The sequence below is a fragment of the Mauremys mutica genome, chromosome 9 (assembly GCF_020497125.1).
Source record: "Mauremys mutica isolate MM-2020 ecotype Southern chromosome 9, ASM2049712v1, whole genome shotgun sequence".
NCBI classification, from domain to species: domain Eukaryota; kingdom Metazoa; phylum Chordata; order Testudines; family Geoemydidae; genus Mauremys; species Mauremys mutica.
Window position 1 is genome coordinate 101,795,898 of NC_059080.1, and position 12,337 is coordinate 101,808,234.

General features: G+C 47.2%; 1 protein-coding gene across 1 annotated transcript; it reads left to right on the top strand.

The window, feature by feature from the left end:
* The first annotated feature begins 467 nt into the window (after positions 1-467).
* On the top strand, positions 468-11,845 carry CLDN16 (claudin 16). Its single transcript, XM_045030976.1, has 5 exons — positions 468-705; positions 6,355-6,457; positions 8,154-8,318; positions 9,307-9,498; positions 10,247-11,845. The coding sequence occupies exons 1-5, from the start codon at positions 592-594 to the stop codon at positions 10,384-10,386; spliced, it is 714 nt and encodes a 237-aa protein (XP_044886911.1). The 5' UTR covers positions 468-591; the 3' UTR covers positions 10,387-11,845.
* The last annotated feature ends 492 nt before the right edge of the window (positions 11,846-12,337 follow it).

Here is a 12,337-nt window from a genome sequence, read left to right on the forward strand (position 1 = left end):
TGCATCCTGCCTCCAGCAGAGACCCTGGGGACCTGCTGATTCAAAGGAAGGTAAAACCTAGCCTGTTTTGTAAGTGCACCCCTATCAATTGCCTAGTGCTCTGACACGGACAGAGAGAGAGAGGGGCGAATTCCTTCCTGATCTCTGGGCATTAAAAAAAACGTCTATCCTGAAGCTTACTTTGATTGCTCTTCTATCACTTCCCTAGCTCATAGACAAACTGCAAATTGTCCCAACCCTGACCATGATTCCAAGGAAGTTTTGGACTCTTTAATTGCCTGCGTGCACTTTCTGCATAACTTGAGTTGCTTTTCCCCAGCCATAGCGAGTTTTACCTGAACAAATCCGATTGGCTGCCAGGGCTCGGTTGCTCCGGATGACCTCTCAGACCCTCCTCCTTTGGTTGCAGCCGGTGTGTATTGTTCTCGCAGCAACATTAAGTTTTGTACAGTTGAGCATTAGTGTTTGTAAAAGAAAAGGGAACTTCACTCGCTTGATGGCCATTGAAAGACAGGAGCAGTGAGCTGAGGCCCGGAGGCTCCCTGGGAGGTGGTGTTCTTTATGCCCAGGACGTGCTGAACACGCGTTGGGATGAGGTACCTTCTCCAATATGTCGCGTGTTTCTTCGCCTTCTTCTCTGCTGGGTTTTTGATAGCAGCCACCTGGACAGACTGCTGGATGGTGAACGCTGACGACTCCCTGGAGGTAAGATCGAGATGAGGGTGACCCATGCATGGCAATGGGAACGTTCCTTTGGAAACCAAAGGGGACAGTCATGCTTCCTGGGGATAGGCAACAAAAAGCCACATCATGAGAGCCCAGCACATCAGCCTTTGGGAGGCTAAAACACCCGCTGGGGTGATGGGGATATGGCACCACCTGCTCAGACGCAACATCGATATAGGGAACCTCCATCTAGAGTGAAAGGCTGGAAATAGTTCAATGAGCCAGTGGTAAATGGGGTGGAATGGATTTCTCCATGAAAGGCTGCCAAGTGCCACTGCAGTCTGATTTTTCTGTTTACCCGTCTGTAAGAAAACAAGCTGCCAGGTTGCTCAGGAATCCTACAGACTGAGCCTGCCAAGAAAATGGAGAGAGCGTAGGCATTAGGGCCCTGGTAGCTCCCGCTAGCATCATTGTTCCGCTGTCTCTCATACTTTCTCCCTATTATCTTGGGTGAAAAGCAGCTAATGACTTTGGAGAGTGGTATTTGCTCTAGCAAATTGCTTACTGCGACAAATTTCACAGCCCAGAATCTGTTCTCAGCGTCAGCGGTGTAAATGCAGAATAACTCCATTGGCTTTAACAGCATTACTCTGGATTTGCACCAGCGTAAGAGAGCACAATTCGGTCCTACATTTCCAGTCCACATGGATACCCTGGATTGGTTGTTTTCTCCTCGCTTTGTGAATTCTATAGATCAGACTCTGTAAAATAAAGAAGCCAAAGATAAAGAACAAGGAGTACTCGTGGCACCTCAGAGACTAACAAATTTATTTGGACATAAGCTTTCATGGGCTAAAACCCACTTCATCAGATGCACGGAGTAGAAAATACAGTAGGAAGATATATATATCTATATCTATATCTATATCTATATCTATATATATCTATATATATATATATACACAGAGAACATGAAAAGACGGGGGGTGCCATACCAACTCTAACAAGACAAATCAATTAAGTTGGGCTATTATCAGCAGGAGAAAAAAAACTTTTGTAGTGATAATCAGGATGGCCCATTTCAAACAGTTGACAAGAAGGTGTGTGTAACAGAAGGGGGAAAATTAGCATGGGAAAATAGGTTTCAGAGTGTTAGCCGTGAGCCCTCCACTCCCCGTCTTTATTCAAGCCTAATTTAATGGTGTGCAGTTTGCAAATTAATTCCAGTTCTGTGGTTTCTCATCGGAGTCTGTTTCTGAAAGTTTTGTTGTTGAAGAATTGCGACTTTTAGGTCTGTAATTGAGTGGCTTTCTGAGACACACATATGGGGCTAGCAGAACTGTGGGGGGAATGCAGAGATTGGCTTTTAGTTCTGAGCCTCAGAAATCTCCCCGTTGACATTTACACAGATTAGCAGTCTAGAAAAACTGCAACAAAAGTAAATCGCGAGTATCAAAGCAGCAGACTGACCACCCTGCCTCCCACCACGCAGTCCCAAGCAGTCCCCTGGCTCTCAAACACTCATCACTTTCACAAGTACACAGCACCACACAGATCTATTATTGCTGCCTTTGAAACCCCCAGAATGGTCAGACCCTGCTGAAGGGCTGCAGTTTGTAGAACATATGTTCTCTAGAAAGGTCTGTGCTTTGCACAGTCGGGGTGAAATTCACTCCCAGGCAGTCTTACAAACAGACTTCCTATCTCCCACCTACTTGCTAACGTATGGAATCAGAGGGGTCATGCTGGCTGGGCACCACTGGCGCAGAGATCAGAATCTGCTCTCATGATGTTAGGGCCCACCCAGAACAGTGAAAGGTCACAACAGCAACAGGGAAAGATGATTTTCCCCTAACAACACAAACCCCAATAGTCTCAAGGCCTAGGTACTATGGTGATCGGTGCTCAGAGATCTGTACTGGAGAAAGAAACGAAACGATGATGTTCAGCGTGTCTAAGTATTAAGCTCAGATACATTTAAGGACTGATCCCCAGCAGGTGTAAATGGAAGTCTTCCACCTATACCAAAGCTGGCCCTGGATTTTCAGTCTATTGCAGGCAGATGTGAGAAATCCGAGGTCATTGGAAGCTTTTTCTCTCCTTGCCTCTAGCAGCAGATGGCTTGAATTTGACGGGGCTTGGAAAGTTTAAAAGACAACCGGGAGACACCAGAATCTAGCCATTTACAGTAAAGCACCTAAACATACTGACTGCATCGTAACTAGATTGTGCCTCGCTATTCATTTTTCACAGACCTGAATTCATTCGGAATAAAACAATTCGTATAAAGGATCCAGCCCATGAACAAAAGGCTTTTTAACCTTGTCTTCACCCTCCCCTCGGGTTTCACCTAAGTGCTCCATTAACGCGGAGTTGGGTTAATGGTAGCCACTATTCTCACGTCCCTGCCCTGAGCGTGAATACCAAACCACGCCGCAAAGTGCCCCCAGCGTTAATACCTGATAGAATGAGCTTCTTAATTCCCCTAATGAGTTCATTGCCTCTCTAAATATGGGCATGCAGGTAAATGATCAATTCTCTGGGAGCTCGGAAATTGACATTGCTCCTGGTTTCAATCAGCTTTCGGTTTGCAGGGAGAGGAGCTGCGTTTCCAGTAAGAATCCCTGAGCAGTTTTTATTCGGGGCTGTTAGTTCGAGCTGGAGTTAGGTTTCCTTTGTGGTGAGCATCACTATGCACGTTGCTGGGCTGGGATAGCAGTGCCCTAGAGCAGGGGTTCCCAAACAGTGCACCTACCCCTGGGGAGCATCAGCTTGATATTCCCTCTACTCGCTTCACAACCATCTTTTAAGAAAGTAGCCCACGAACCAATGACGTTTGGGAGCTTCTGGACTAGAGGCTCAGTTCACTTGGGATAAGTTTGAACAAGTCCCTGAACTTTCCTGGTCCTGGAAGCTGCTTCAGAAAAAGCTCTCTCGGGGGACGTCATCCCTCTCTGATTTCAGCCAGGTTAGAAATGAATATTAACATTTTTATTGTATTCTCTAACGGTTCTTCTACCATATTCATCACCGCAGTATCTGAGAGCCTTCCAACCGTGCGTTCCATGACATCTGTTTGGGTCTCTCATCCTCTCCTTAGGGGGGAAAGTATGTGTAGGGCAGTGTTTTGTGGTGTCATTTTTAAAAGGCTCTTTAGATCTAGCGACAGGCATTCTCTATGTTTGTTACAGAAGAAATGTCAGAAATGCACCTGACAGGCGGAGCTGAAGGTGGAGAGTTTTAGATCCTGGGAAGTTCGTTCCACAGTCTTGGCCCGGCCCCCAAGGAGCTGTGTCTTGCAGCCCAGATGAGCTTTATTCTGATGGTAGAAATTTCCATTGTGCCAGAGGAGTGGAGCTGTCAGCACAGAACCGGGGCCCTATTCTGCTAGGCATGGTGCAAACATATAAGGTGAACACGGCCTTTGCCCTGCAGACAGAGACCTTTGGTTGCCATTCTCTTTATTAACCAGGGAGGCGCTCAGGGACTGTTGTGATGACAGCCATGTCAGCACCTAGAGAAATACAAGCTGAAAAGACCAATGACGCAGGAGAGGTCAGGGCGGGGGGGAACAAGGATGAAACAGGCCCATTACAATAGAGCACCAATTAGCCCCATGCTCTCCTCACCGAGCCAGGGTGAGATGGCTCACTCCCTACTGGCACTGCAGCATCTGGGGAAGAGCTCTGAATGGGGGGTGGGGAGTGGCCGTACGGGTACAGACAGGGAAGGCAGTGCAGAGGTAAGAGGCACCCTGGAAGAATGCGGGAAGACAGGAGCCTCTCATGGTGTTTTGGCTTTGCCATTGGTGTCTGAAGGAATTCAGGGCCAGGAGAGGGGGGTGACAGACACTCAAAACACACCAAGACACACAAAACTTTGACTGAGCTCTCTTGGGTTAGCAAAGGGCTCGGTTCAGATTTCAGGCCCAGGGTAGAGTTTTGCACATAGAGACGTGGATTCTCCATGGAAACTGGGGAGTCCTGAAGCCCTGCATAGCTCTAGATTTGGAGTATCGATGTAGCTGAAATCATTCATTTTGAAGGCCTGACTGTAGGCGCTAGCTGGTGTCAGGATGAGGTGGCTGAGTGGCAGCCTCGGTCTCTGCTGTTCTCTGCCTGTGGCAGACAACAGGTTAACAGCCTGAGGACTGAATGCTTTAGTCTAACACAAGTTATTGGCCTATGATCTAATGGTCCCTTCTGGCCTTAAGCTCTCTGACACTGACACTAGGTGGAATAGGAAATGGAATGTGTCTAAGTGTAAATCATTGTGCCTGAGTATCAATATACCCCTTCTAAGAGTAGCCTAAATGGCCATGGCTTAGCTAATATGCTAGAGGGAAAGGACTGGCTGATCTGACAGAACCAACATTTAACCTGCCAGTCCAGTGTGTAATAGTAACCAAATCTAGTAAGGTATTGTCTTACGCCAAGAGGGGTAGGTTATATACCCAGCCATAGATGTACAGAGCATTCGCTTTCAGTATAGTATGGTATCATTTCCCCGGCTCAAGAGATTACAAGTTGTGTAATGTGTCCTATTAACTGGGTTGGTACCTGGTATTCTTATGTTCTTATGTATTATCTGACTAAATTTAAGGCTGATATTTGGTGCGTTTTGCCATCCAAAAAAGGAGATTTGTCTCATCATCCAAACAAGAGGTACTGCTCCTCTTTCCTACGGGGGTTACTTTTTTGTTAAACTAGGCTGGGATTTCTCTGGCAGCCGTAATGCAGACTTGAGTCCAAGGTAGCACAAACGTTAGCCCTGCTCCCTGCTATATGTACAAGCAATGCCAAGAATACGCAAGAGGTGCTTAATTCCCGTTGGCATATTTACAGTGCTAACAAAAATATCTTCCATGTTAGACTGACTTATGGGGGTTGGGTGGGAAGGCTCAGGGGGCTGGGAATCTGGGCGAGGGGGCATGAATGGTGAATGACCTCAACCCGAGTTATGGTCCCAGGGCAAAAAGACAGCCTGGGGGAAGCCGTCATTGCTGCTGGCCTCCTTGTCCACACACTCAGGAGAGGATCTTAGTCCCTGGGGATGTGAGTCCAGCAGCTGTCACTCCCACTAAGTTCACTTTGAAACAGGAAACCCCAAAGCACAAGCTATGGGGTTTTTTCCCCTACCAAATTCCTGGCGGCTCGAGGTAAAATTATATGGGGCAGAATCATCTTAATTTAAAGCCATGTTCACTCAGAACCAAGTTGTACAGTGACTTTTCAGTCCCGAGGGACCTGAGTTCCAGGCATGTTGGTAACCACCAGCCTGGAGCCTGATTCTGGAAATGGCAAAACTCTTATTGTCATTAACTATTTGTGGTGCTGTAGGAACTAGGCATCCCAGGCCCAGACCAGGACCCCCTTGTGCCAGGCATTGTATAAACAGTCCCTGCCCCAAAGATCTTACAATCTAAGCATAGGAGAAGAGACAACAGGGGGCTGCAGACAGGGGAGCACGAGAAAACGATGCGACAATACAGGTCAGCATGATAGCTAGTGGGCTCAGTACACTGAACACTTTCGCCTGAGCAATTGTCCAGCGATGAAGACCAGCCCCTGTGGAAGTCAATGGGAGTTTTGTCATTGACTTTGCTGGGCTAAAATGTCCCTCACGCTCCCTCCTCTGGCTCCTGCTGTTTTATCTGGGTGTGCTCACTGGCTGCGTTTTTACTTCTAGGTGAGCACGAAGTGCCGTGGTCTGTGGTGGGAATGCGTCACCAACGTGTTCGATGGGATTCAAACCTGTGACGAGTATGACTCTATATTTGCCGAGCACCCCTGTACGTATGCTTCAGATTTCAATCACAAACCATGGAAGGGTGGCATGGTATGCGAGAGGGAGGGGAGATTGTCACACCCTGAAATATTTTCAAAGGGAGTCCCAGCAAAAAAAGTTTGAGAATCCCTGATCTAGTCCAACCCCCTGCCAAGATGCAGCAGTTGTTACAGGTGGCTATCCAGCCTCCTTTGGAAAACCTCCAGTGAAGGAGCTTCAAACATTCTCCTTTCCAAGGACAGATTTTGTATGGCAGGCTCCACAGGAGATTTTTATCATATTGCAAGATGTAAAGCTGATTTGATACTCTTAGAAACCTGAAGGCTTAGGGCTTGTCTTCACTGCAAAGTGAATGAGTTATAACTTGAGTGCTGTCCCTAACTCCAGTCCTGTCCACACAAGAATCCTTAACTCGAGTGCGATGGTGCTTTTAACTCGAGCCAGTTGGCCCGTCAGGGGGCTAGCTGCATTTGAGTGAGCACAACTCATCAGCCGCTAACACAACTGCTCAGTAGTGTGGAAGCAGGCTTGTACCACTCAAATGCTGCTAGTCCTCCAAGGGCTTCCCACAATTCCCACGTGTGCCCCAAAAGGTCAGAGAAGTTCTGCCACAATTCACTGGGAAAGAATTTGTAGCGTGGCTCAGCTTATGGCAGAACCATGGGATACAGCCCCAGAAACTTTTGTGACAGCTCCAGTGTGGACACAAGCAACTCCGCAGGATTTCACAATCTGGCTGCTCTCACTTTTGCTAAGGTAACTGGAGAGGAGTGACTGCAGTTATCCACTCGGCAGTGAAGACAGACCCTTAGGTGGGGCACGGGCCATGTGTGCGCCTGGCGCTGGCCATCTGCACAGGGTCAGTTTCACCTTCTGTCTGTCAGGAGAACCTCCATGAAAGGCACAGCTGGCTGGGGTGCTCAGGACAAGATGACATGTTTCTGGCTGCCTCCTCATCCCAATAAAAAGGCCTCAGCAAAGGCCTGCCCACGGTGCCTGCTGCCATCCCATCTCTTCATCTTCCAGACATTCTTATCCTTGAAGTATCTATGGTTAGATTAGCCATAGTGCAGTGGGATTAATTGAGGATGTGTCACCGGTTGGGGGAAGAAGAGGCCTTCTGTATTAATGTCCAGTATACAAACAAGACTATGGATAACTAGCATCAACTATGGGCCTGTCAACTACCATCATCCAGGGTGTGACATCAATGGTGGGGCCTAACACTGTGGTGCTATCCAAAAGATGGGGTGATTTTTACATGGGGGACTTACTCATTTTAGAGTGCTGCATAGCAGCCACTCTCTTCTGGGGATTAAATGTGGCTGGGAAGTGGCAGATGTCAGCTGATCACCAGGCCTAAGGTTTCACGCAATACCCCTTTCTGGAGAGATTCTGCTACCTCAGGTGCTTTGATTTCAATGGGCACATCTGGTGAAGACGCTCTGTGACGATGGGAGCGCACTCTCCCATCAGCATAATTACTCCACTTCTGCGAGAGGTGGAAGCTACGTCGCCGGTGTGAACAACGCTTTGGTCGCTGTCACTTGTGTCACTTGGGGAGGTGTCTTTTTCACACCCCTGAGTGCCGTAAGTTACCTCGACTCACACGGTAGTGTAGACCTGCCCCCAGTTCTTTAGCTTTTAGGATCCTGGCTGTATCTCCTTGCTGTACCGCAACCCCCTACCCTGTCCTGCAGTGAAGCTGGTGCTGACCAGAGCCATGATGATCACAGCAGACATCCTGGCGGGGTTTGGATTCGCTTTCCTGATCCTGGGACTTGACTGTGTCAAATTCCTCACGGACGAGCCCACCATCAAGCTGCGCATCTGTCTCGTGTCTGGAGTTACGTTGCTCATAGCAGGTATTTGTCCAGTGCGGTCACATGATTATAGATGGCCCGATTAAAAATAAATAATTAGTGCAAAGGAGTGAGAGTAGTTTAGTGGGCTGAGACACACGCTCTAGGAGAGGAAGCATGGTCCAATGGTTTGGCCGCTAGCCAGACAACCAAATTCAATTCTCTACTATACCGCTGACTTCCTTTGTGACCCTGGCAAGTTACTTAGCTTCTCCGTGCCTCAGTTTCCCATCTGTAAAATGGGGATAATAGCACTGCCCTGCCTTAGCCTCACAACCGGGGTATTCTGAGGCTAACAACATTAGCATGTGAGAGTCTTAGATACTAGCGTGATGGGAGCCAGAGAAGTAACTAGGATAAATAGGTGCCAAGTTATAGCATTGGCTCACTATGGACAAAGTCACTTTATTTATTTGGATTTGCACCAGTATTAAAAAAGCTCTCTCAATGTCACTTCCCTCACAGATATAAAGGATCTAATGCCAGCCGGGCTTCTGAATACATGTGCTTATAACGTGCTCAGAGATCCGCTTCTGTATGGCCCAGCGCGTATTAGAGCTAATCGAAAAGCACTTTGTGAACATTTCGTTGGCCATTTCCTCTGGATGTGTGTATCCAAATTCAAAATATGCCTGAAAAACATTGAAATTCAAAAACTCCTGATCAGCTACAAGTTGATAAACAAGGGACGGTGGGGCAGGGGGGAATTGCATAGATATATAATCTCCCCTCCCCCTCAACACACTTTTAAGTAGAAGTTTAAAAATTTGAAAGATGTCAGCCAGCTAGAGTGTCCATCACACGTTTGAGCAAGCAAACCCATCGAGTATAAACTGCCCTTGAGTACACATGGGACCCGCCAGATGAAGTCGGCAGGAGCTAATGGGAGCGTTAGGAGATGGCAGAGTATACGCCAAGAATCGCATAGTCCCGGTAATCACCGTGACCTGTCTGACAGCTCTCTCCGGTGCTCTTCTCTCCTTCCCTGCAGGCTTCCCGGGCCTTATTGGCTCAGTATGGTATGCCCTCGGGGTGTACGTGGAGCGCTCCACCCTGGTTTTGCACAATGTGTTTCTTGGCATCCAGTATAAGTTTGGCTGGTCTTGTTGGCTCGGAATGGCTGGGTCCCTGGGCTGCTTCTTATCTGGGGCTGTGCTCACCTGCTGCATGTATCTCTTCCGAGGTAAGACCCAACGGCATCAACTAAACACAGTCGAGACAAGGCTAATAATCTCGTAGGAGCTGTTACACATGTCCAGAGCGATAGAACGTTGCTCAGGCGGCATCTCCCGGGCAGAGAGGAGAGCTCAAGCCTGTGTGTCCATTAGACCCTTGAATTCACTGCTGTGGTTCTGACTGCTGGGATGTGGATCCTTAGCAGCTTAGAACAGGACCAAGATTCTTCACAAATTTCCTATAGCTCTCCAGCAGCCTATCAGAGGCTATTACCTGAGGCTCACGCCTGATCTGACTGCATTGGAGAATGTGGCATTCAGAGATCACTCAGTACTTCATGTGCTCACAAGAGATCTGCTGTGTTCTGTGTCTGGTTCCGTCCAACTGGCTGCACAAAACAACAAGAGCTTCCAGGTGCTCTGTCTGGGAAGCTCAGCCCTTAAAGACCCAGTCCCCAATATCACAGAGCCTATATAAAAAGCTTCATCTCCTATCCAGCATCATCATGTGTGATGGTTAAGTGGGCATCAGTGTTTTGCCTATAAAATGCGGAGAGTAATACTTTACTCATCTTTGTGAAGTGCTTTGAGATCCTCAGATGGAAGATGAGGTCTAAGTGTAAAGTGCAATGTTATAATTTACCTTATTAACAAATTGGAAGCATCATCGCATTGTATTCTGAGGGCACTTTGCTGATGGAAATGGCTGGGTCATTGCTAATCAGATTTTCCTCTTTCTTTCCCTTTGCAACACAGATGTTGGCTCTGGGAGGTTCTATCCCCCCAATTCCTTCAGGAAGATGTATTCCCCAGCTGGAACGACTGTGGCAAACACATACTATCCATCGTCTCAGACAGCGACTGCCAAAATGTACGCAATGGACACCAGAGTGTGAGGAACAGCAAATGAGGAGACTAGAGCTCTGCTTTTATTTTGAACTGCTTATTCAGAGGCCTGGCCTCCAGCGTTTGTGAGGGGGATCCTCACAGATACGTGTAGAATGGCTTGAAATAAAATCATCACCTTCAGCAACAAGGCAAGAAAGCAGCTGCCAGGAAGGATCACGAATGCAGGACTCCCACTGAGTTGCATTCTGAGAGGTGCTAAGCACCAGCTGAGTTCCATTCATCTTGCTGTTCAGCCTCAGTCAAAATTTGGCCCATTGACTTCACTGTGAGTTGAAAGAAATCAGCTGTTTGCAGGAGTGGGCACCTACCGTGTTGTATAAAGAAACCAAAACACGAAGGGGGCGGTGGGACTCACAGAGCTAATCCATGTGTGATAAGGCGCTGACAGACCAGGGAGACCACACATATGGGCCTCCGCTGAAAGGCGGCTGGGCCGCCAGGTCAACATCTGGAATCCATGTAGTCAGGACGTAGGCGTGTCCTCTCGAGAGCAACAACAGATCGGTAGAGAAGGGAACGGGCTGTACTAACCTGCACCCTCCCCTGCTGTCTGTGCCTTAGGCTCGCCCACAAATCACCAGCTGGAGAAAACGCGGTATGGGCAGATGCGTTCTGCCCTGCGAAATGAGTAGCTGATCAGGCAACCCATTTGGGATTCTCTGTTGCCCAGCTCTGGAAATCCTAATTCAGTACTTAACCATTCCCTTCCTGAGTCAGACAAGGACAGATTGGGTGAGGATGCAGAACTGGCCTTGTCTCATGATGAATGGATTAACTAGGAGCTGATATAACTGACTGTAAAATCCCTTTGACCGGAACCCCCTTTAAATCAAAACACTTTCTTATCCAATTCAGAGCTATTTTACCGGGCATGAAATCTACAGCCCTTACGTAGCTCTTGGGTAGGCTAGAATGTAGGCCTTTTCTTCATTAGGAAAAAAAATTGTGTTTTTAACAAATTAGCTAACAAAAGCTAAAACCCCAGTGTAGACAGGGCAATTTTCAACATGTTTGCTGGTAGCCACAGACCGTGGGTGGGAGTCTCAAGTTTAACTCACCCAGTTTAGCATGTGTTAAGTCGACACTCCTTGTCTAGACAAGCGTTTTAGAACAGGTTAGTTAGCATAGCTTAGCTAATGTGGCAGCAATGCATTTTTATCCCCATCTAGCCGAGATGCTAGGCACTTCCCGGTACTATTGGAATGGCTCTCTTGGATTCAAGGGACAGGATGAGTGTCCTTTAGGTGTATAAATGCAGGTGCTTTATGAAAAATAGATATTGTTTGTAAATAACCTCTTTGATTAGTTTATTTCCTTCCCTGTAAATAGATACTGATTTCCGATTGCAGCACACCCAATAAAATGGTCTTATAATAAAATAGTTAAATCTGTATTACCCATTTTGTCTGTAATATTTCACCCTCTTGTTACTTTCCTCAGCCTCAGGTAACCATGTAAATAATATACTTTGTTGTGACCTCTTACGATTAAACAATTTGCTGAGGCAGAGGTTTGTATATATTTTTAAATATAGTGTTTCCTCCCCCCCTGTTTTCATGAGTTATTTGCATGGAGCTCTGGTGATTTTATTAGAATGGATCCAGAGAGCACAGTTTTACTTAAACATTTTAGAACTGTAATAAAACTCACACTGTGAAACGCATGTAATTTCCAGTCCTGCAGGATTCTCCCATGGTGGTGGGAGGGGAGGAGAGGTGCTCAGGTGATAGTCCTGCTAGATCATGATTTGTGTGATATAGATAACGTCCCTCCTGGAAATGAGGGGCAAAAGGCAGCAGCACAAATAGGAAGAGGCTTTAGGAAGAGGTTTGATCTCTGATCGCAAACACTGGATCCCACTGCATATCACCGTCACTTGCTTTTCAAGATCTAGGAGCCTTTGCTGTGAACTTTAGATGCATCCATGTTTTTTAATCT